The 24,953-nt window shown below is 51.4% G+C and overlaps 2 protein-coding genes across 5 annotated transcripts in view; one reads left to right on the top strand and one right to left on the bottom strand.

Annotated features, from left to right (window-relative positions):
* Positions 1-6,018, bottom strand: part of Kcnab2 (potassium voltage-gated channel subfamily A regulatory beta subunit 2) — a 77,954-nt gene extending 71,936 nt beyond the window's left edge. Inside the window, exon 1 of one of the 4 annotated variants that reach the window (XM_090335959.1) lies at positions 5,664-6,018. The gene's annotated coding sequence lies outside the window, so the exon portion shown is untranslated. The remainder of the gene's footprint in view (positions 1-5,663) is intronic. The other 3 variants (XM_090335953.1, XM_090335961.1, XM_090335960.1) reach the window with 3 other exon arrangements.
* Positions 6,019-6,091: 73 nt separating this feature from the next.
* Nphp4 (nephrocystin 4) overlaps positions 6,092-24,953 on the top strand; it is an 88,974-nt gene continuing 70,112 nt past the window's right edge. Inside the window, exons 1-3 of the mRNA XM_090335965.1 lie at positions 6,092-6,212; positions 9,949-10,120; positions 16,061-16,216. Coding sequence (XP_090192091.1) covers positions 9,977-10,120; positions 16,061-16,216 — 300 coding nt within the window. The 5' untranslated portion in view covers positions 6,092-6,212; positions 9,949-9,976. The remainder of the gene's footprint in view (positions 6,213-9,948; positions 10,121-16,060; positions 16,217-24,953) is intronic.

The raw sequence follows: 24,953 nt of genomic DNA on the forward strand, positions 1-24,953 counted from the left end.
TGCTGGGCTGAGAGGGCAGGTGGGGAGACAGAAGCTGGCTGGTGCTCTAGGCCTGAGGCAAGATCGCAAGAGCAATGATCCTTTGGTCTCAGGCAGGCTGCTCTCACTGTCCAGGGCAGCAGGCTTTCTTAACCTCGATGCCCCTCTCCTGTCCACCCTGGAAATAGTCATCCAGACCTCTCTAGCTCTTCCCAGGACTCTGTCCACTTTGAATCCTGGGTAAGCACCCTAACTCAAGGAGGAATCCAACATACTCTGTTCTGTGGCTCCTGGAGCCCAGACTGGGCTCCAGATGGAGTCCCAGTGGGGATTCAGTGCTTGGGAAGGGGAGGAGCTGACATCTATTGAGCCCGCTCTGTCCCAGGGACTGTCCCAAATGTCAGCTCTTGAGGGGCCAATCCAGATAAAGGGAGGCAGAAGAATGGAGGCCTGCGGCCTGGGGGACAAACAAGAAAGCTAGAGACAGGGGAGAACTAACTGTCCACAAGGGCAAGGGGCTGAGGCCGGGGGACCAAGGACTCCTGTGTGTATAGGGTCAAGGTCATGCTGTCTACAGGGCCCAGCAAGTGACTTGGACACTAGTAAAACCCCATCCTCACGAACCTGGTACAGCTGGTGGTATGCCGGACAGCTTAAGGGCACCCCAAGGTTCACATGTTGGAAAATGAATCTTTGCAATTAAATGTTGATGGTTTTTAGAGATAGGGTAACAACCAGGATTAGAGGAGCATGGGGCCCCAGGATAGAATTGGTGGCTTTATAAGGTGAAAAGACAAAAGCTGACTACTCTTGTTCTGTCTGGTCACACGATATCCTATCATGTGACACCACCTGTCACAATAGGATTCAAAAGCCTCACCATGTGCCTATGCCATGCTCTTGGGCTTCACAGCCTCCAGGAAAGGGGTCAAGTACATTTCTATTCTTTCTTTTCTTTTTTTTTTCCCTTGATGCCAGGCCTGGGGCTTTAGCACAGGCCCTGGGCACTGTCCCCTGCCTTTTTTTTTTTTTGCCAGTCCTGGGGCTTGAATTCAGGTCCTGAACTCTGTCTTTGGGTTTTCTCAAGGCTAGAGCTCTACTACTTGAGCCACAGCACCACTTCTGGCTTTTTCTATGTATGTGGTACTGAGGAATTGAACCCAGGTCTTCGTGCATGCTAGGCAAGCACTCTACCACTAGGCCAAACTCCTGGATCTCTGCCTTTTTTGTTGAAAGCTGGTACTCTAACACTTGAGTCACAGCTCCATTTCTGGCTTTTGCTGGCTCATTGGAGATAATAGTCTTCCCTACCTGGGGTGGCTTTAATCCATGATCCTCAGATTTCAGCTTCTTGAGTAGCTAGGATCACAGGTGTGAGCCACTGGTACCTGGCTTATTTCTACTCTTTATACCCAGTCTCAGGCATACTGATATACAACTGAAAACAGACTGAGACTGAGACACCCAGTCTTTAACAATTAAGGTGGGTAATGGATTTCAACAGCTCAGCAAGTCACAATGAGGAAAATTCTTCTAACTGGGGCTACAGTATAAGTGGGAGGTTGAGGGAGATGGTTTCATCCTTTTTCCAGATTTTTTTTCTTTTTCTAGTCCTATTGTATCTGCAACCATCATAGACTCAAAAGAGGCTATTGGCAGGTGCCTGCATGCTAGAAAGAGATACAGAATGGGTGGCAGGCAAGACAGGTAGAAGGGTTGGCTCTGCGACACGTGACACATAGATCCTCCTACATAGATACCCATAGATACCGCCTCCAGGGGTATTCTGTAGGTCTCTGAAGCTGACCATATCATCATCCCTGCGGCAGAGTCAGAGAGGCCTTGTGAGACCCTGTCTTGGAAGATGAACTAGAAACCGAGATGTACACAGGGTACTTTCAGGTGGCTCCCCAAGCTCTGTGTGTGAGAACAGAAAGGCAGCTCTTACGTGAGCTCCCAGGATGTGGTAAAAGATAGGAAGACCTGGCAGCTGGTTACAATACTGGGCTGGGAGATTCATGTACCTAGCAAGCCTTGAGCAAACTCACAGTAAATGGGTGAAGGCCGGGTGTGATGTTTTCATCCTGCTGGGGAGGGCCTGCACCCTTCCATGAGAGGCGCCTTTGCCTCTTCAACACTGGCTGAGACAAGTCAGTTCATTTCAGTGGAACTAAGACTCACTCTAAAGAGGGGCCAGGGGTGGACTTAAGAGGACAGCACCATGAGTGCAGTGCTGAGTACGGTGTATCACCCGGGAACAGGGCAGTGCAGGGTTTCCTACCTCATGAAAAAGGCATTTCCGTATCTCTTGGGACCTTGAACTGGATCCCTTGCTCCCGAGCACCCAAGAGAGCGCCATCATCCTCATAGAGATGAGGCTTTCTGACATGTGCTGGAGCTTGGCTGGATGGGGCGAGGGGTCCCTTGCCAGCCTTGGCTGGGTGGGAAGAGAATTAAGGTTACTTCACCAGCTGGCAGGCCAGGGTCAGTTTCATGGATACCCCGTGCCTCAGTTTCCCCATGTAGGATAACTAGCCTACTGGACATGTTTACAAGATCCCGGGGTGAAGAGAGACTAGAAATGCAGTTGCGGTGAGAAGTCCTTTCTCCTTGTCCTCCTTCCTGCCTCCCCTGTAACTACATGACCACTGCTTAGATGCTCATGAATGACAGTGCTTTTTTTGTGTGTGTGTTGTTGTTGTTGGGGACAGGACCTGCCAAGAAGGCTGGAGAATCTGCTGTAGTTAGTGGCACTTCCCAGTCTCTTGAGTGATTCAGACACACCTGCAGGTGACGGCTTCTTCCACGAGTGTGACTGACATCTCACTAGGGCCTTCCTAAGGGCAGCTGGTGATAGTCTAGTGACGTCCTGGCTTCCCCTAGTTTACATAGCCATGGATGTGAACTGGACCCAGGTTAGTAGGGAACATGGAGTCTGACCAGCTCCATCACTGCCTCTGCTGACCTCAGGGAAGGCTTTTGGCCCTTTCGCCTTCTCTTTGCTGCTCTGAGGCAAGAGACAGCTGAGCTGAGACCCTGGAAGCTATAGAGACGTTGCCCTTGTAAGACGGAACCATCTGGTTTCTGGAATTTCTGCTCCTGAACACCTTTAGAGACGGTCCTTTCTGCTTGCTACCCGCAGGAACCCACTGTCATTCCTCCCACGCAGGGCCTCTTAGAAAACACTTCCATTTTGGGACATTAGGTGATAGGAAGATCACTGAAAAATCTAGCCAGGGACCAAACACACACGCTGTGTCCTCAGACATCAGAACACATTCCTCAGGGTTCTCGGACTGGAATAGGCTTTACTCCCTTGCATATGGATTGTTCAGTATTCAGGCTGAGAACCAACCAATACAGAAGCCACTCCCTCCATGTCCTGACCAGAGACTGCCAAATCAACAGTGCATCCCAGATCATTTAGGTTTCAAAGGTGAATGAAGAAAGAAGAGACAAAAAGAAGCCAGACCGGGAATACGGTGCCTTCTGAGTTGGCCAGCCTACAAGAGCTCTCAGTCCTCTTGACTTTCTCGATACACAAGGCCTGAATTCTGCCTGGCCCCATCTCCTGTGCATGCTTCCTTCCATCAAGGTGCTATATCTAGAGACACAGGGATTTCAAGCACTAGAAACCCATAAAAAGGATTTCAGGATTTTTCACATCACCCATCTCTCTGCCCAATTTCCTGCCTCAGTTTCCAGGTCTTGAGAAGCTCTCAGTTTTAAAGGTGTGTGTGTGTGCGCGTGCGTGCGCACGTGTACACGTGTGTGCACATGCACTGATATTTGGGACTTGAACTCAGGGCTTGGGTGCTGTCCCTTAGCTCAAGAATGGCACTCTACCACTTGAGCCACACCTCTACTTCCAGCTGTTTGCTGATTAAGTGGAGATAAGAGTCTCATATATGTTTCTGTCTGCGCTGGTTTAGAATTGTGATCCTCAGATTTCAGCTTCCTGAGTAGGCTATAGGTGTGAGCCACCGCAGTCCAGCTAGGGTTTTCTAAGGGAAGTCTGTCCCAGGCTGCTTTCAAGACAGCATGGTCAGCGTTACAGAGGCCGGTGTGGGCTTGGATGCTTTCCCTAGAGAGGTTCAGGTTGGCCCTAATGGACAGGTTCTTGGAGGCCAAGTGGATGCTGAGGCGCCAATGCTGTAAATGCTCAGGGCCAGGAGCCTGTGAGCGGCCCAAGCCTGTGCTCTGCAGCAGACACGTATGCCAAGTGTGAATCAGGTGGCTAGATGCGACGCTTCACACACAGGTCTCCAAATCCTGCAATGGGAGGCCTCAGTGTGGCTTCGAAAGCAGAGTGCAAGCTTGCTCTTGGTATTAGAACGGTGGGGGAAGCTGGCGTTTTTGAGGGGGAGGAAAAGTTCTAGAGAAAGAAGAAATCTTGAAGCAACAGACACTGGGACAGCTGTGGCCTGAACTTGGTGTTCTTGCTCCTCTGATGTGGATGTATTAATTTCCACAAATGCTAATAGCCCATTTCCCCAAGAGCTATTACTTATGTCATCTCCCCCTGGACTCAGTTCAGCACAGGCAGACAAATGGAAGGGAGGAAAAAGCATCCCCCACTGTTGGGTTCCTGGCTCCTCTGCCAAGTAGCCCCTCTCCCCTGGGGGCAGTTTAGGTCTGGTTTTTAAGATGGTCCTGCTAACTCACATCAGGGTCCAGACCACTTGCCTGCAACCAGATCCCTATCACACAAGGGAGCACACAGAAAGTTACCAAATCCCAAAAAATGCTGAATCACAAAGTAAGGCTGGGCAGGAAAGAGGGGGTGGGGTGGGGAGGGAGATGGTGACCAGGAGGAAAGCAGGAAAGGTGCCATGAAAAGCTTCCCACCTGGGAGGGATGTTCAAGGCAAAGAGCAGCACCCCCCCCCACCAGGAACCCACAAGGCAAATGCCAGGAGGAGCACGAGCACCAGTCGGGAGGGTGGGCAGGTACACCCTGCTGCTGCTGCTGCTGCTGCTCCTGCAGCAGACAGAGCTCTGCGTCCTGCAGGAGCAGCAGCAGGTAGGGAGGTGGAGAAAGGCTCTGTGCCAGGGTGTGGGCAGGAGGGAGAAGCTGGGGATGGGGAGAGGAGTTCAGGGGTGGCCGTGGGAGAGTGGAGGCTGTAGGTGACCCAAGCAACTGATGCAGGGAAGGGACCTTCAAGGTCCTCGGGACCAGGACAAGGTGGGGCGAATCCACAGGGAAAGATGGTAGGGCCCGAGAGACTGATGCGCGAGGGACCCACGGGACGCGGCCGCGGTGGCGAGGACCAAGGACAAGCCTTGCGGAGCAGTGGGGGGGGGTGGAGAGGAATCCGACCGGAGCGCAGCGCCGGGCCCGCGCAGAGGCCGGGAGAGAGGGGGGCAGGTGCGGGAGCCGGGCAGGGGAGGCTGCGGGAGGCGGAGGGGGCGGAGGTGGGGGCGGAGGAGAAAGGTGAAGTTTGGGGCTGGGGTCAGGGCTGCGAGCTGAGAGGCTAGGCGAGGGCAGACCGGGAGTGCGAGGAGGGGCTGGGGGCAGGGAGACGGTGGGGAGGAGGCGAGGAGGCTGGGGGGAGGTGAGGGCGGCGGCGGGGGCAGGGACGCAGGGCCAGGGGGGAGCGGGAGAGGGGCCGCGGTGCCCGCCGCCGCGCGCCCGGGGCAATTGCTAGGAAAAGCGCAGCCCTCGGGGCCTTCCCCGGCACTCACCTTGGGAGGGGGCGTCCAGCTCCGGATCCTGCGCCCCGCTCCGGGTCTTCCTTCCCGCCCTGCCCCGGCGACTTCAGCGCCCCCGAATCCCGCTCGCACCAGCAGGGTCCGCCCGCAGCATCTTCACCTCGTGGGACGCCCGAGGCCACGCCTCCGCCGCGTTATCATTGGCTGTCGTTCACGCCAGTCACATTCCCATTGGTTGAAGCGCTATCGTCCATGCAAATCAGGACGGGCCCGCCGCCCCGCCGATTGGCTGGCGCTCGCGGAGCGGAGCCCTGGGACTTGGGTTCTGATTGGCACCGAGGCCCTGACGAAAAAGGTGACGCGGCGCGGGTTCTTGGCCCGAGTGCGGCTCCGTCCCGGGCTCCTCGTGCGGGAGGCGGCGGCGGCGGCGGCGGCGGCGGCGGCCGGGTTCAGCCCCGCGGCCGGCGCCTGGCCTGCGAGGCCTGCGACTCCACCGGGTGCCGGCCGCCGCGCCCGAGCGTCCGGGGTGCGGGGACTCCCTCGAGAGCGCGGGCCGGGTCGCTCCCCGCGCCGGTCTCCTAGGTAACGCGCTCGGCGGCGGGCGGAGCCACGCGCGCGGGCGCCGCGGGGGAGGGGGGCCGCGGCCTGCACGCGCGGGCGGCCGCGGAGTCGCGCGGGCCCGCGGGGCCCGAGTGCGGGGTCGTCCCGGCCACGCGTGGGCGCCGCGTGCCGGCGGGGTGCGGCGGTCGAGCGCGGGCTGGGGCCGCGCCCCGGTCCGAAGCCCCCCGGCGGGTCCCCCCTGCGCGTGAGGCCGTTGGTACGGTCCGGGCGGCCCGGCCGGGCGGGCGGCCTGGGCTCCGGGCTCCCGCGCGGGGCGCCGGCCTGGGCCGCTCACGCCCCGCGGCCTGGACGGTCCCCGGGCTGGGCCCGCGCCCTCGGCCCGGCCCGGCCCCGCGTGCGTCCGGCGTGAGGAGCGGGGCTCGGGGGCGGGCAGGGCGGGCAGGGCGCGCAGGGGGCGCGAGTCTCCCGGTTCCCACTTGGGCGGCGGCGGGCTCCTCGGTTCTCCCTCCCGCAGCGCCCCTGGGGAGGGGGTGCTTTTGACTTTAGGGTCGGCTGCCTGCAGCCCTGGACCTCGTGGGGATTCCCGCCAGCCTCCTGGTCCTCAGCCGGGAGCGGTCAGGATGCCGTCACTGCGTCCACGAAAGCCTGGCGGGCTCCGGCTTCTTCCTGTCTACCGCGGAGTCTCACGTACCTTTCCTTGCTATCAAAGCATGGGCCCGTCTTATTTTCTCTCTGCCATGTCCACGTGGCCCAGTGGCCTTTCTGCCCCCTCCAGGGCATTTCTGCTTAGTAACCAGTGCTTGCGGAGAACGCAGGACTCCTAGCATTCAGCCCCGTGGGACTTTTCTGTAAAGGTCGGTGTGGGGGCAGGTGCCGACGGGAGTGGGCTCTCACTCTGTGGGCTGGCGCTTCTTAGAGGAGCTGGCCAGTGATAAGTGCAGACAGAGGTCAGGAAGCACCTCTGGGTATTCAGGACGCCCCCCTTTGAGCCAGGGTGTTGGTCAGGCAGCTTTGGCTTTAGGGGATGGATAACTGTGAATCTGTTTGAATATCTTGTGGCTTTGTTCTTTTCCAGTGATGGAGGTCAGAAGTCCAAAGTTAGTCTCCTGAACTTTGCTCTAGGTCTTGCCTGGGCAGTTTCTTCTCCCAGAGAATCTGTCCTTTTTTCCTTTTTTTTTTTTTTCCTTCCTCATCTACCTTCCTTGGTTCATGCTTCAGACCTCTCCTTTTGCCCCCTGAATTTCTTTCTGAACTCTCTCAGCTCTTTCAAGAAAAGATCCTTGAGTATGCAGGTTTGCCTGGATAATCTGGGATCATTTCCCATCAGCCTTTCGCTGTGAAGGGGGAGCATCCCAGGATGCCAGGCATATCCTTTCTATTCCCCATGTGATGCTGTGAGCATGAAGGACCCCTTAGAACAGCCCCTCAACCTTTTTGGTCTCAGACTCTTTACTGAAAAAAATAGAACTGCAGAGAACTTCAGTTTTACATGAGTTGTATCTGTTGATGTTAGTAAACATCTAATCAAGTATATTAGAAATCAAACTAAGAAGTGTTGAAAATACTAATTCATTAAAAAATAATACTAATAAAAAGTCTATATGCCAACATTAGAAATCAACAACAACAAAAAACAAAGCACAAAACCAACCTTTTTTTTTTTCCAGAAGGAAAACTGACAAGAAGAGGGTCAGCTTTGTCCTTATGCTAAGGTCTTTCATGTCTGGCAGGGTTGTGGACAGCTGGGTTCTCAAGGGCTGTAAGCTCCCTTCATTATTCTGGCTGTGACATTTGAAGGAGATGCATCCCCCCACCTGGTAAAAGCCAGGTCATCAGGCATGGAGAGCTTGCTCTTCACTGCTGTACTTGCCCTGCTCGAGCAAGCTGAGATGTGTTCATTTGTGTCTCAGGCTGGATCCACGAACCTCCACTTTGCTTGTGAACACCTCTGCTGTGCCTGGTGTTCTTGTAGGATTTTGACTGTTATACACGGAAAGCGCTGGTTTTGAGCTGTGCATACCTTCCAGCCTCAGTTTCTGACCCTCACATGCATTCTTCTGCTTGTCTTATCAGGCAAGCCATGAGGCTGTCAGGCTGGCTCCTGTGGTGTATGTCGATGCTGCTGATGCTCATTTTTGCTCGCAAACCCCTGTTTACTGGTGGTTGTCCTCAAAGTGACAGGCTCACTTTGTTCACAGTTGAGAAAGTGTCGAAAGTGTCAGTTAAATCCTGGTGTCTGAATAACCATAGCATGTCTGTCACTTATTCTTTTTATTAAAAGTTATTAGTAGCCACATGCTGGTGGCTCACGCCTGTAATCCTAGCTACACAGGAGGCTGCGATCTGAGGATCTTGGTTCAAAGCCAGCCCTGAGCACTAAAGATCTTGAGACTCTTGTTTCCAATTAACTATTAGAAAACCAGAAGTGGCACTTGGCTCAAGGGATAGGGTGATAGCATTTTGAGCTGAAGAGCTCAGGGATAGTGCCCAGGCCCAGAGTTCAACAACCCCCCCTCCCACCCCTGTTCAGTGTCCTTAGTATTCAGGGCTCTACAGAGCATTGTCCTATGAAGCTGACAGTAGAAGTTGCTGCCCCTGTCTCAGGTCATGAGGGGTCCAGAAGCCACCTACTGTGGCTGTGGACGTGGCAGGAGATACAGGATGAGCTGGAGATTAGGAGACAACTCTGAGAACTCTGACCTCATGGAGCTTAGCTATGATGGAAAGCTGCTGTCCCAGGAGCAGAACCTTCCTCCTGCTTGCTGTTTGGTGCCCAGATCCCAGCCTCTTGTTGAGGCTCAGGGTTTTGTTTACTTTGTTTGTTTTGGGGCTGGATCTTGGCCTGGGCACTGTCCCTGAACTTTTTTGCTGAGGACTAGCACTTTCCCTTTGAGCCATAGCCCCCCTTCTCGTTTCCTGGTGGCTGATTTGAGATGTGTCTCACAGACTGTGCTGCCTGGGCTAACTTTGAACCTTGAATCTCAGATCTCAGTCTCTTGGAGTGAACCACCCGTGCCCACCTGAGGCTCAGATCTTGACTATGACTGGCAAAGGAGACATCTGGGAAGATGGAGTTCTTTCTGGCAGGAAGGGGTCAGCTGGTCTTCCCTCCCCCTTCCGTGGGCTAATCGTGTCCCTCAGAAGGCGGGAATGCCCAAAGCTGTTCTCAGCCACCTTTGTTAACAACAGACTATAGCCAGTTTGTTTGGTGACTGGAGTTAGGCTGAAGCCAGTCCCATTGACTTAGCTCCTTTTGTGCCTTTTTTTTTTTTTTCCTGGATATGTGTCTCTAGTAACTGCTTCCAGAGTGTCCCCTGGCAATTTCAGACCAATAGTCTTTGTTCCAGGGGCTGTTTCTCTGTCGCAGTAGAACCAGCAAAGGACCTGAGATTTGTGTCTTGTTGGTGCTGATTCAGTTGTGTTCCCTGGGCCCTCTTCAAGACAGTCCAGGTTAGAATTGTAATTGATACAAATCTCTGGTGTTTTTGTACAGGGCTCAACTTATGTAACTGTACAGCGTGGCCTTGTATATACCGAATCCTAAACTAGTCATTGAGGCCTCTGATTGGCCCGTGAAAGATCTATGGAACAAGATGGGCACCTTTCCTGGGGAGGTGGCCTGGGTGCTGGTCTAAGTGCAGGCCGCTGCACTGGGCGTGGCCGGAGGGATTGCAGGGAGTAAGCTTGGAGAGTGGAGGTTGCTCTGGGAAAGTCTGTGAACCTGACAGCTATTTTCTTGTTGACACACATGGTGCAGGTTCTCGTGGAGGCCACAGGATGCTCAGATGGGCAGGATGAGCGACTGGCACAGGACCTTTGCCCAGAACACACTTGTCCCTCCTCACCCTCAGAGGGCACGCCAGCTTCTCAAGGAGTCCACAGCATTTCAATGTGTCCTGAAGTGGCTGGATGGGCCGCTAATTAAACAGGTAATGAAATTTGCTGTTTACTGTCAAATGCTCTCATCCAATATGTGTTTTCAGTAAGCATATTGATTTCCACTTATCTCCCTGAGTCCCAGCGTCATACACATTGCCTGGACCTTGGCAGCACTGGGCAAAGAGGCCCATTAGTACCTGCAGTGGGACTCAGTGACATGGTCAGCTGTTCATGCTGGGTTTCTTTTTGTTGATGGTGGGGCAGTGAGAAACTCGGATGCTTGATTTCTGAGCCAGAGGAGACTGTGTCAGTGCCAGTGGCTCATGCCTGTGAGCTTAGTGACTCGGGAGGCTGAGATCTGAGGAATGCAATTTGAAGCTAGTTTAGGCAGGGAAGTTTATAGGACTCTTTATCTCTGATCAACCAGCCAAAAGCTGGAGGTGGAGTTGTTCCAGTGATAGTGTGTCAGCAGCTTTGAGCAAAAAAACTAAAGGACAGTGCTCAAGTCCTAAATTCCAAGTCCCTGCATGTATGCTATAAAACTATGGGCATCTTGGCAGCTTATCCATGGCTTGTGTGAGTCCTGGTGCCTGTAGGTCCCACATCTTGCTGTACACTCTAATCTGCCCTGATAGCTCCTGACCACTTGTGCCTTTTAGCTGCCAGGGAGCCCATGGGACAAGCTGTGTGGCTATGCAGTGCCTATGAGACACTCCTGTGGCCAGTGTCCTTGTGAGGCCTGGTGGCTCACAGAGACGCCTGAGAAGCACGCAGCCCTGCCAGTGCTCACACATGGCCTCTTACCGGGCTTGGTTGGCAGAGCTTCACCTTCTGCAGCCAGTACAGGAAACTCACATGTTCAAAGCTGGAGCCTTGGGCCTGTGAATGCCTGATGGTTACCAGATCATCCCATCTCCATTTCAGGTCCACACCCTTCGGTGAGCCCTGCTGTATTTGTCTGGGGTGATGCAGTGAGGTAGTTGCTGCCTCAGAGCCATCCTTGTTAGCACATTAGGCTGTTTACCTGCCTCACAGCCCCAGGATAGGGGTACCAGCCTCACCCCTACTTCACAGAAGAGGAGCAGATCCTGAGGAGGGTAGACTGGTTCCAGTCCAGTCCTGGCTTCCTATAGCGCTGACCCCTCCTTGCAGGGGCCTCTCTTTCAGGAGCCCACAGGACACTTGACAGGTTCTTTCTTTCCTAGGAAGCTTATGAAGGAAAATTTGCCTCTCATTTTGTTTGATTTTATTTTATTGCTAAGCAGGTGTTCTACCACCTCCACCATGTCCCCAGCCCCTATTTTATTTTTAAAAAGGTAATTCACATAGCTCAGAACTCACAAGGAACACAGGGGAGGTGACTCATCCCGAGGTGGATGTGCCACCTAGATATGGCTAAGCAGTACAATAAATAAACCCAGGTGCATGTTCCTATTATTTTCAGTTTATTTAGGTAATTCACGTTGGACTCATTCTCCTGGTGGTGGGGTCACAGGTGTAGCCACCATGCCCGTGTATATGGGGGGATGTCTATAGCTGCTTCTGTACTGGACTTTTTTTTTTTTCCCTTCCATGGTAGTACGACTTAGGAATTCATCCTATTACATGAAAGAATTTTATACTCTTTCTCCCAGCTAGAAGACGCTTTGGGAAGCCTGGGGTCAAACCCAGCTCTCTAACTAGTGAAAGTATGACACATTTCTCTATTACACATGGCAGCATTCACCCAGACCGATGTGCCAGGCTATAAAAATGTCTCAGTAAATCTCAAAGAACTGAAATTAGAGACTGTGTCCACTGGCTTTATGGTGTTAAACTAGAAATCGATATTAACAGACCTAGAAAATCCTCATATAGTAGGAAATTAACACACTGCCAAATAACCCATGGGTCACAGAACTCATTCAGAAATTGGAGAGTAATTTGGGTTGAATAATGGAAGTGGATATGAAAATTAGCTATAGCGAATGCATTCCTTTGAGGGAATTTATAGATTTCTACAACTTTATTAGAAAAGATGAGAGGTATAAAATCTTTGCTTCCTCCTTAGGAGCCTAGATAAAGAACAGGCACTAAGTAGAAGAAAGGAAATGACAAATGTCTTCACAGACAGGATAAATAATAGAAAATGAACAAATGAGTTAGGGGCTAGATTTTTAAATTAATAAAATGGATGAGCCCCTAGCAAAATGTATGGAACAAAAAAAAATTAGAGAAGAGACATGACCAGCAATGGATGTGAAAGAAGGTCCTGCCATTCCACAGATACTACAAGAGTGGGGTTGAATTTATGCAGCCCTGATGGGGAGACGGGCTTGGGATCTTCCCTGAAATCTGGGTGCCAAGAACCTGGAGGTGGAGAGGCAGGTACAACCTGGTGCTCCAGGAGGGTGACCGTCCAAGCCAGCAGTGTGGGTCCTGACTGGGGATGACCTTCACAGAGGACAGCCAGGAGGAGGGAGGGGATGAGCAGCCACGCACCTGCTGGTCAGTGCCTGGCGGCGCTGGCACCCAGCCCAGGCTGAGCTCACACTCCAGTTGGGGGTTAGGGGCCATGCAGTAGGGAAGTCTGGACAGTCACTGGGAGATACAAGGCAAGCAGGGCAGAGCATGGGCTGGATGGCCGGGTCAGGGAAGGCCTTGGGTGTGGGGCGAGGGCCTGGAGGGGTAAGGTGAGGAGAGGGGAGCTGTGCTGGGGGCAGCGTGTGGAGGGAAGGGGCACTGTGCTGGGGGTAACATTTGGAGGCCTCTCTTGCTGGGTGTCTTAGGCAATACTGATGGAAACAACTGGGTTCTCCTGTCCCCACTCCTCAGACCTGTACGGCTCCACCATCCCTGGAGGTCTGCCTCCCCTCCCAGTTGGTCCAGACAGCATGTAGTCGTCGTCCTCCTTGGGACATAGAGCTGGGTGCACGGGAGGCTGGGCAAAGCCAGCCAGCCAGCCACTCTTCATCCAGCCTGTTACTATAGTCACTTCCTTTCTGCTCCTCAGATTCTGCATCTAGCCTAGTACTGTGTGATGACACAGTTGATCTTTTGCGGGGGGTCCTGGAAGTGCTTGCCTCCTGCCAGCCAGGGCACTGCCCTTGTCTCCTGCCTGGAGGAGGCAATGGTTTCTACTCGTGCCCTTTACACTGCAGCGACAATCTTTTTTTTTTTTTTTTTTTTTTTTGCCAATCCTGCGACTTGAACTCAGGGCCTGGCACTATCCCTGAGCCTCTTTGTGTTCAAGGCTAGTGCTCTACCACTTGAGCCACAGCACCCTTTCTGGCTTTTTCTGTATTTGTGGTACTGGGGAATTGAACCCAGGGCTTCATGAGTGTGAAGCGAGCATCTTCCCAGTTCCCTGCAGTGATAGTCTTTAAAAAAAAAAATTAATTGTCCCTGTAAAGATGATGTACAGAGGTTGTTACAGCTACATAAGCCAGGTAAAGAGTATATTTCTTGGGCCAGGAGTTTGGCCTAGCGGTAGAGTGCTTGCCTTGCATGCACAAAGACCTGGTTCAACTCCTTGGTATCACATACATAGAAAGAATCTGGAAGTGGTGCTGAGGCTCAAGTGGTAGAGCTCTAGCTTTCAGAAAGTCCAAGGCCCTGAGCTCAATCCCAGGACTGGTGAGAAAAAAAAAAAAAGAGTCTATTTCTTTTTGGACGCTTACCCTTCCCTTGCTTTCTCTCTTTCTCTGTTTGTTCCTCCCATCCCCACCCATAAATTGGATAGTTCATTTTCAACATGGTGTTTAGTGAATACCACTTGTTTGCCCTTTATCCTTCTGTTTCTGTGCCTCCCCTTACTGTCCCAAAGACATAAATGAACAGACAAGATGGTTAAGGAAAGAAAACTAAAACAGCAAAAAAGAAAAAAAAAAAAACCTTTTGTGTCCATTTCTTGGAATTCATTTCAGTAAATATGATTTTGTCTGACCAGAGGCACATAGGCATTGTGCCTTTGTGTTCCTCTTCTAAGAGTATTTCCTTTGGTCCTACTGTGTGAATGCCTAGAGTCCTCTATAATTTATCATGTCCCAAAAGATCTAACGTCCACACTGACAGTTGTCTTCTTAAAACTGTGAATCAGATCAGGCCAGCTCTGCTCTGCGTCTCACCCTGGCTTCTCATGCCAGCCCGGCTTCTCCTTGGCCTCTGTGAGCCCTGCGGGCACTGCTTGGCACCCCTCAGCTCTCAGTTCCTGTCCTCCTTCCCCTCTCTTGGCCTGCTGCAGCCCAGTGGTTCTCTCTGGAGGAATACCTGGGACTTTGTTTCTTTTCAGGGCTTGATGAAGCATAAGATCAGGAGATGGCAGTCACTGAGAAGGAGCTCATTCTGTCCCCAGGATGAGGGCAGCCCACGCAGGACCATGCAGGGCCCCTGAGAGAGGGGGTCTGGGAGGGCCTGGACAGAGCCTTTCCTGGGGTTTCCTAAGAAGGAGTGGATGGGTGAGGTGAGTCCTCAGGGCAAGCAGGCCAAGGATAATACAATGGCCTCTGAGATGCGGTGCTGGTTTCTGGTCCTGGCATAGGGAGTCCTGGGGTGTGAGGGCCAGATGGAGAGGGTGTGAGTGATGAGGTCTCTGCTTTGGTGACTTTGCCAACTAAAGATATTCTCTTGGGAAAGCCATTTGTTATCCCTGGGAATTGGCCCTGTGGGTCAGTTCCACCTGTCAGGGAGGCTGCAGATGTCAGACTATGGAGAATGTGGAAAATAAGGAAATATAGTTCACACAACATTTCTCTTTGGTCCATGAGCAAGCTGTTGTCCCAGGGCCTTGCATCTTGCTGTTCCCCCTTCCAGGTCCATCGTCCTGGTGTCCTGTGTTCCCTTTAGATCTGGCTGTAGATGTCACTTCCCCAGAGCGGTATCCCTGGCTTGCCAAGATGGCAGGCCCACCTGTCCTCTCCGGCCCTGTACCTTCATGGAGACCCTACAAGGGCAGGTCTGTGTCCTGTGTCCCCTTGTATCCTAAGTGTCTGAAACAGTGCCAGAGCAGAGTAGATTCACCAAGTAGATGGATGTGAGTGTTAAGTGAGTGAATGAGAGAAAATCACAGGACTCTGTCTCAGGTAAGGACTGGGCAGTCGCAGAAGATGAACAGTAATGAAACTGGAGGGAAGGCTGCTGGGAAAGGCTTTGTTTGTAAGGCTGCCCAGTGTTTATAGCTAGGGTCTCTCAAGTCTTAAAAGATCTTCTGGGCCGGGAGTTTGGCCTAGTGGTTAAAGTGCTTGCCTAGCATGCATGAAGACCCGGGTTCGATTCCTCGGTACCACATACATAGAAAAAAGCCAGAAGTGGTGCTGAGGCTCAAGTGGTAGAGCTCTAACCTTGAGAAAGTCCAAGAACAGTGCTCAGGCCCTGAGCTCAAGCCCAGGACTGGCAAAAAAAAAAAAAAAAAAAAAGATCTGCTTTTCCTTTGCTAATATCACTCCAGAATAATTCTGGCAAATTGAAGATTTAGAAGCTTCTGAGTCAACCAGACGAGCCTACTTGCTTGTAAATACACTCCAAATGGCCTAAGTTAGAAGTGATTTATTAGGTTATATAACAGGCAAATCCACTGGTACAGTAAGCTTCAGGTATGGGTTGATCCAGGGGCTCTTGTGATGGCACCAGGAGTTGTTCTCTCTTATCCTGCAGCCCTGGTCTCATCTGTCTCGGTAGCTCTGGGTGTATCTTAAGCTTTGTGTGTTTCAGGAGGCTTTAAGGCTTGATTAGCCATGGAAAGGCAGAGCATTGTGTTTGTGTTTTATTTTTATTTAAAATAACTAATCTTGATGTTTCAGTTCAACATGTTGGTATATGAGTACAGTGTATCTTGATCAGTAGGTGTATTTTGTAACTCACCAATGCCAATGGCTGTGCGGGAGGGCGCTCATTCTCTGAGGGACACGGGTGCTGAGAGTTGAACATGTGATGTGGATGTCGAGTGACCCAGTGTCTTCAAGTGGGCTGTAGTGCCTTGTGCTCATCAGGGCTCATTTCCTGCTGTCTCCTAGGGAGGACCAGAGGTGGTATCACTGGAGATTGAGTGCCATCTGCGTGTGTCCCTCTTTGATGTCACCTACCGACACTTCTTTGGGAAGACGTGGAAGAGCACCGTGACACCGGCCAAGCAGCTCTCCAGGCAGCCACCCAGGGTTGTCTTTAATGAGGTGGGCTCTGTGGCGGGGTGGGACTGCTTTGCAGCGGGACATGGCTTGGTCCTCAGAAATGGATTCTCGGGGGGCCGGGAGTTTGGCCTAGTGGTTAAAGTGCTTGCCTAGTATGCACGAAGACCCGGGTTCAATTCCTCGGTACCACATACATAGAAAAAAAGCCAGAAGTGGTGCTGAGGCTCAAGTGGTAGAGCTCTAACCTTGAGAAAGTCCAAGGACAGTGCTCAGGCCCTGAGCTCAAGCCCAGGACTGGCAAAAAAAAAAAAAAAAAAGAAATGGATTCTCGGTTCCAAGAGGACCAGTCATCTAAGACCTGTAGGGATGTCATGGAGACTCAGGACCTGTCATCGCAAAGCTGGTCTTGATGGGTGCCTTGTTTCTAAACGGATGGAAATGGCTGCCAGGGCAGAGGGGGAGGACACTGGGGTCCTGTTACCTTCAAAGAACGTTGGGACAACCTTAGGGAGTCACTGATCTTCCCTGCTGCCCTCATTGCCCCCCTTTCACCTTCCTGCTTTTTTGGTGTGTGTGTTGGTTGTGGGACTTTGAACTCTGGCCTGAGGCGCTGTCCCTGAGCTTTTCACTTCAAGGCTACTGCCCTACCCCTTGAGCCACAGCTCCACTTTCATACTTTTTTTTTTTGGTTGGTGTCTGGCATAGGGCATGAACTCAGGGCCTGGACATTGTCCCTGACCTTTTGCTCAAGGCTAGTGCTCTATCACTTTGAACCACGGCTCCATTTCCATTTTTGTTGGTAGTTAATTGGAGATAAGTGTATCATGTCCTTACTGCCTGGGCTGGTTCTGAACCAGATCTCAGCTGCTGAATAGCTAGGATAACAGACATGAGCCACCAGTGCCCAGTGACTGCCGCCGCTACTTCCTCCTCTTCCTCCTCCTCCTCCTCCTCCTTCTCCTTTTTAAAGTTTTCATTGTATCGGTGATATACAGAGGGGTTATAGTTACATAATTCAGTAATGAGTATATTTCTTTTTGAACAGTGTCACCTTTTCCCTCGTTTTCTCCCAGTTTTTTCTCTTTTAACTGCCCCTCCACCAATATAGCTCATTTTCAACATAGTGTTAGTGAGTATTGCTGCTGAATTAGTTCACTCTTTGTCCCACTATTTCTGTGCTTCCCTTTACTCTCCCCAAGCCAGATAACCTTACATGCAAAAGACACAGAAAACAGGGACAAAAATGGAGCGGGGGGAGAGAAAATACACAGAAAGTATAATTGAGGGGCCGGGAGTTTAGCCTAGTGGTAGAGTGCTTGCCTAGCATGCACGAAGACTTGGGTTTGATTCCTCAGTACCACATTCATAGAAAAAAGCTGGAAGTGGTGCTGAGGCTCACGTGGTAGAGCTCTAGCCTTGAGAAAACCCAAGGACAGTGCTCAAGCCCTGAGCTCAAGCCCAGGACTGGCAAAAAAAAAAAAAAAAGTGAAATTGAAAGCATCTAGTTTACATTTTTTAGAGATCATTTTGGTAAGAGTCATTCTATATGACCATATGCACATAGCTATTGAGCCTCTGTGATCCTCTCCTAAGAATGTCCTCCTTGGCTCTTACTGTGAATGTTTATAGTCCTGCTTAATTTATCATGTCCAAGTGCAATTTTTTGTCTTTTATCATCTGTTGGGTTTATGTGTATATTTACAGGAACATTCTAATTGCTACAAATGAGGGAAACAAAGCAACCTATGTTTCTTTGGATCTGGCTTCACTTTTTAACTTTTTCCCAGTCTTTCCATTTTATGAATGGGCCAGTATCATTTTTCTGATGAAAGTATAGAATCCCATTGTGTATATATATCATATTTTCTTGATCCAGTAGTCTACTGAGGGGCATCTGGGTTGATTCATATCTTAGTGTAAACAATAGTGCAGTGAACATGGTTGTGCTGATGGCATCACTAAGGCCTTGTTGGTGGTCATTTGGATAAAGGCCCAGGAGTGGAATTGTTGGATTAAAGTGAAGCTTTTTGTGTACTCATTCAGGGAGCTTCCACACTTTCCAGAGTGGTAGTACAAGTTTTACATTCCCACCAACAGTGTGATAGAGTTCCCTCTTGGCTGCATCCTGGTCAGCATTTTGTTGGGGGGGGCTGTGGGGAAGTCCTGGGGCTTAAACTCAGGGCCTGGCACTGATCCTGAGCTTTTTTACTCAAGGCTAGTACTCTACCATTTGAGACACAGCACCATTTCCAGCTTTTTCTGTTTATGTGGTACTGAGGAATCGAACCAAGGGCTTTATACATACTAGGCAAGCACTCTACCTTTAAGCCACATTCCCAGCCCAAGAATTTGTTGTTATTAGTTTTCTTGATAATGGCCATTCTAAATGAGGTGAGGCAGAATCTCAATGTTATTTTGATTTGTATTGTTCTTATGGCCAGAGATGGTGAACATTTCTTCATATGTCTACTGGCCATTCTCCTTCTCCTCTTCCTTCTCTTCCTTCTCTTCCTCCTCCTCCTCCTCCTCCTCCTCCTCCTCCTCCTCCTCCTCCTCCTCCTCCTCCTCCTCCTCCTCTTCCCCTCTTCTTTGAAGTCTCTCTTTAAATCTTTAGCCCAACATTGTGGAACAAAGGCAGTGGTCCACGCAGCAACATGCTAAATTTTATTGTGACTACTGTGACACATACCTCACCCATGACTCTCCATCTGTGAGAAAGACACAATGCAGTGGTAGGAAACACAAAAAGAACGTGAAAGACTGCTCTCAGAAATGGATGGAAGAGCCGGCTCAGAGCCTGATTGACAAGACAAGGGCTTCATTTCAACAAGGGAAAATACCTCCCAGTCCGTTCTCTGCTCCTCCTCCTGCCACAGTGATCCTCCCTCCACCCAGTCTCCTGGGTCCTCCCTGCCCTGGTATGGTGCCAGCACCTCACGTGGGAGGCCCTCCTATGGTCACCTTCTTTTTTAAAACAGAGGTTGTGTTAGTTAGCTTCTCTTTTGGGCTGCGACAAAATTCCTGGAATGCAGTTGAGAGGAGGAAGATGAATTCTGGCTCATGGTGTCAGAGGCTCAGTCCATGGTTCTTGGCTCTGTTTCTGGACCTATGGTAAGGCAGGACATGGTGGCATCAGAGCATATGACCCTAATTCATGGCTAGCAGATGCAGGGACAGGAAGCTTGAGCTGCTGGTTTCTCCTTTTTGACCTTTTGTTCCATGAGGGGGTCCCCAGCTCAAGTCCAGATCTGCTGAGACTCAAGGGAGACTCTCAGCTGTTAGTCCCTGTAAAATACAAAAAGCAAGTACCTGTTTGCGGCATACAGTGGCGAGTACACATTCCCATTCCAGTGGGAAGAATGGAAGAAGTTTGGACCAGAGCAAGAGCGAAATCCAGCAGTATAAACACTAATACTGGGGCTCGTTCCCTGGCGTCTGGCACATGGGGGTGTGATCGGGGCCAGATGGGATGACATCCCCAGCCTGTCCCTTCGGTGCTTGTTAGTTTACTCAAGTCGACAGTCATAGATGGTGAAATTGAGACTTAGGAGTGTGACCTGCCCAGTGGGTGGAAGGTGGCAGAGTGAACTAAGACCTATGCCTCTGTCCTCCAGACTGAGCAGTGGCTGGGCACCGGGGGAGACTCATATTCCCAGGTGGCCTTGCCGCTGGCCACCTTGTAGACGGTGCTGTTCCTCCTTGGCAGCTCCCTCAAGCAGTGCCCTCTGCTGGCCACCTTCCAGGCACCAGGGTGAGAGAGGAAGTTCTCCCTTGCCAGCGCTGATGGTCTGTTGGGGAGATGCTGAGCAGGTATCACAGTTACCCTAAGCTGTGATGAGTTCTCAGAAGACCAGCAGAAGAATGGGAGCTCTGCTGCTGCAGGCAGAGCCATGGATGAGGGCCTCTGGCCTGGGTCCTGGGCTGTTTCCTTACAGTGTTTGGGTTGAGAGGCTCTCAGAGGCTGGTATGGCAGCCGGCAGGGTTGGGGAGGTGGTTAAGAAGGGCCTCCTTGGCCAGGTCCTGCAGGGCCTTCCTGGGAGACGTTAGGATCTTTAAGAGCTGGATGCTGTCTGCCCTGAGTCCCAGTGGGGAGTCTGGGTTCCAGCACAGTGGGTCTGCTGTGTTTAGAGTCGTGCAGGCAGGAGTCCCCAGTGACCTGGTTGGGGGGTGGGTCTGGGCTGTTTTTCTTCGGTGTGCTGAGGGAGGTGAGGAAGCCTGGTGTGACAGTTGGTATGAGGATGGCCACAGCTGTCCTCTGAGTCATCACTCCAGGCAGCCACCCCTGAGGTTTCTTCTGTGCCAGGACTGCTATGGCTGTAGCCAACACTGAGGCTCAGGCGGGCTATGAACATGTGTCCCTCGGTGTTTGGCTGCCGCCCAGCCTGAGGGTGGTGTGTATGTCTTGGCTCAGATCACCTCAGTGGTTAACATGGGTCGTCCAGGGAGCTGAGGCCCGGCGGTCAGGAAGATTAAACAGAGCCTGGCAAAATGTATGTCATGGGAGCAGAAAATGTGTCTGACATTAAGGTTGTCAGACAGCTTATGCAAATGCCTCCTAAAGGTCTCATTGGCCCTCTGTCAGGGAGACAAGGTTCCATGTTGTAAATGGTGCCCACAGCGTGACCCCGCGAGACTCACTCAGCGTAGGCAGTGCATCGCCTTGTGCCTGTGACATGCCAGGAGAGGTTTGTCCCGAATCTATGGACAGTGCTCTGTTGTCTGGAGCCTCTGTGGCCCTGCTGCCTTTGAGGGTGGCCTTCTAGGTTTATTGTCTGTGGTGATGCTTCCTGTCCAAGGTGTGTCCAGGTTGTGACAGTTTGTATGATGAATGGAGATGCTGGTTGTCCTGCCCCCTGGGGAGGTCAATGGGCTCATGTCCCCATGTTAAAGGGGAGGACACCGAGGGGCTGGACATGGGAACTAGGTGTGTTGGTGGCTGAGCCTGGTGGGTAGGCGCTTAGCTGTGCATTTAATAGTGTCCTGCTAGCCCTGCGGTCTCTCATTTCAGGTCCCCTTGCAGTTGTTATCTAAGGAGTGCTTGTGGATGGGAGAGGGGATGGGGGGGGAGGGATTAGATTCTGGAACCAGCCTGAGGACCCTGGGAAGCTTTGTCACTGAGGTTCTGGATATAACCCTCCCATACTTTCTTTCTTTGGTGTGTGTGGGGGTATTGTTATTAGGATTTGAACTTAGGACCTGAGCCCTGTCCATTAGCTTTTTCCGCTCAAAGTTAGTGCTGTACCACTTGTGCCTCACTTTTGACTTTTTGCTGGTTACTTAGCGGTAAGAATCTTAGGGACTTTTATGCCTTGGCTGGCTTTAAACCATGATCCCCAGATTTCAGCTTCCTAGTTCTGTTTGTAGCTCTGCATTTAGAAGTAGCTGGACCATGCCTACAGTGTCTGCCCTGGGTTTCTGGGTCAGTGATCTAGACCCAAATAGGAAGTAGACCCAAGTAGGAAGTAAAGTGGATCTGGTCTTGGAGGTCACCAAGTGACCACCAGTCAACTCAAGGGACCTGGAGAGTAATGCTGCTTCTGGCCCTCAGGTTGGATCTGTGCCACGGAGGGGTTTCTGTGGCCCTGAGAGTTGAGTCACAGTTCAGCTTGTTCTTCCCCCATAGTGCCCCTTCAGCCCATGATTCAGATCTGGGCAAGGAGCATCAAGATTTTATCTGTGTGTTCCTGGGATGGGATATCCTTGACTATCCAGTTGGGATATCCACTGTTGGAGCCACTCCGACTTGGCTGCCTGTTGCCAAGGCCTTGCAGTAAGGGGATCAGGGATAAGAGGAACACAGGCCTTCACATTTCTGGAAAAGCCCTCCCTCTTCAGCCTTATAGTTGTTGAGTTAGAGAGTGTGGCAAGGCTAGAGTAGGGTGACTGGAGCATTTTCAAGTCGTGTGGGGAATGCTGCAGAAACCTGCCTTTCCCCAGCTGCTATACCCACTGCGTGCAGCAGGGGCCAGTGGCGGCCCAGCAATGACTCCATCCCAGCAGCCCTTAGGCAGTGTCTCCTCCCCTCTCCTGACTTTCAGAGTATATGAAAGGTGTTGCTGAAGTTTACTGGGGAGAGAGTCTCCCTTAGGTCTGTGTGAGGGTGCATGTTTGTTCTTGTTCCATGTCACTGTCCACGTGTGATTGATATGCATTCCCAGGATGAGCCCCCATCAGCAGGGGTAGGGGTGTGTGTGTGTATGATTGCTTTGTGCTGACTGATCTTGCCACACAGCTTCAGGAAGGAGGTGTGAGGTACTGAGGTGAGTGGGCTGCCTGTATGAGGGGCTGCACTGCATTCATCTGCATGTGGCTATGTGCCAGCCTGCTGTGCTCTGCTTTTGAATCAGCTGCCCCTGTATATGTGGCTGAGGGAGAAGATGCCATTTTATAGTTGCAGACAACACTGTCCTGAGAAAAGACTTTGAACTCAGGAGGCTTTGAACTCAAGTGGAGTTTTTCAGAAGCGATAATCTCTTCATGCTGGTTGCATCCCTTTTATGGGCTCTGCCTTGTGGGGCCCAGGCAAGCAGGTCCCAGATCTCTCTCAGCTCTGAGCCCAGAATTTTGCAGTCTCCTCAGGGACCTTCTCTAGTAGAAAGGAATTGCCTTTGCTTCCACTGAGACAGTTAATAATTCATTTAATGTATACCCCCCAAAAAAACACCCCCTCATCTTTTTAAGAAGTAGTCCTGGCAGCCACAGTACAGTGATTTTTGTAGTTTCTCTTGGTGATGTACGTAATTCTCCCCCAAGGCTTCCTTAGCTGATTGTTCGCCCGCTCTCCGCCCCCTACCACATGGCAGGCTTGCTTTTCTGCCTCTGTTTCAGGAGTATTGGGGGCAGGGTCCCTGGGGGCTCTCACAAGCACCAGTCCAGGTGTCACTAATGTGGATGGGAAAGTCACCTGCCTTCACCAAAGTGACACAGATAAGAGGTCCTCTCTCCTTTGCAGAAGCATGAGAAAGCCAGTCTTGAGTGGCTCTTATGCACAGAGTAATGAGAGCCATGTAATCTCCCCTTTAAAAGTGGGTGCTGTCAGGGAAAACCCATGTAATCCAAATGAAGCCCTGAAGGCCCTTCCAAAGCCTGGATTAGTCAGCCTCATTCTGGAACAAGCCATTAACCCTCCCGCAGCTCTACGTTAACTCGTGTGTGTGCGCGCGCGTGCATGTGTGCTTGTACATATATCCTGATACATACAACCACAGTCACAGAGGCTGCAGCATTGTTTCCATGGGGCTGCTCAGCTGCCTGAGTGCCCTCGGACCTCTGAAGGGATGCTCTCCCTTGGCTTAGCAGAACCTCACCTGGCTTTCAACAGAAAGTGGGGCCATGACAGGAAGTGGTTTCATAAAAATGATGTCTTGTGATATTTCCAGTATTGGGTCTCCTTGAATGGTGATTGGATTGCCAGAAGAGTGGAAAGCTTTATGTTGGATTCTTTTGTTGTCACGTGTGCCAGTCACAGCATCCAGTGGGATTTTTCTTGTTTGGGTTATAACTGGGTCTGTTCACCTACTCTTCTAAGTTAGCCAAGTTTCCCTTCAGGCTGGAGTGAGGACTGGCCATAGGCCTTGCTTTGGATATGGTATGAATGTGAATCAGAGTCCTGCTCTGTACTTGTCCCTTAGGGATCCTGGGCACATTGCTCATCTTTGACCTGCACGCATAGCTCTGTCCATGGGCATCTCAGGATTGCCGAGCGCTCAGTAGTGTGGTTCCCACACAGGTGGCAGGGAAGCAGTGGCTGTTCATTCAGCAGGTGCTGGCTGACCCCCTACTGTGTGCCATGCTGTGTGTAGTGGCTGGAGAAGATCACGTGCCACCTTTTCATTGAGGGTTACAGTTTGTGTTATTCTTCTGTTCTTCCATCTGCACCACTGACTTCAAGGCTAGAACATTCTCTGCTGTCCCTTGAGGTGGTAAGGGCTGGCCCATCATTGTGACATTTTGTTCTGGGTAGCCCCCTCTTCCTCTGCCCTCCAGAAGCTTCCAAAGTTGGATCCAGAGACTCTGCATGTTCCAGAAGAGAGCTGGGTTCAGCAGAATTGGACTCTCTAGGCCATGAGTGCCGGACAGCCATGGGCAGGAACCTGTCTGAACCAGGGGAGGTGAGCCGGTAGATAGAAGCTGTGGGAAGTGTCCGTGGCTCATTTGTCTTCCTGAAGGTATTCTGTTAAGGATTTATTTTATCCAATATTTTAAAGATTGTTATTATAAAGGTTTATTTTAAAGTGAGTCCTTTGCAAGATGGTGGTTTAATTCTATGCATCTCTCCCTTGGCCTGTGGGCACAGGTCAGCAAGTGGCAGGACAACTGGCCATCAGCTGGAGACACCAGGTGTAGTGTCACATCAGCAGATTCAATTTCTGTCCTGTCATTGTGGGTGAGAAATGGAAGCCTGGCCCTGAGGCAAATGTGTCTGTGTTTTTGAAAATGAAGGCATTAGGCCTGGAGCATTTAAATGATTTATTAATCTGTTTATCCTGTCAGCGAGGAACTCTACCAGGGCAGGCTTGTGAGGTGAAATGCAGGGGTGTGGAGGGGCCGCCTCTGTCTGAATAGCCTTCTCTGCAAGGATGTGATGGCTTGACTTAAACTTTTAATTATGCAATTTCAGGTGAGGCCTAGAATTTTCCTCTCAAAACGTATGGCATTGGTGTTAATTAAATTTCCCTAGGTGGAAGGGCCTGGATACAGGTGTCAATCAGCTGCACGCTGTCTGGAATTTCAGCTGAGCTCATTTGCATGCCACAAGTGGGGACCGGACTCCCCGGCA

Source organism: Megascapheus bottae, chromosome 6, assembly GCF_031878675.1.
Source record: "Megascapheus bottae isolate mThoBot1 chromosome 6, mThoBot2.hap1, whole genome shotgun sequence".
NCBI classification, from domain to species: domain Eukaryota; kingdom Metazoa; phylum Chordata; class Mammalia; order Rodentia; family Geomyidae; genus Megascapheus; species Megascapheus bottae.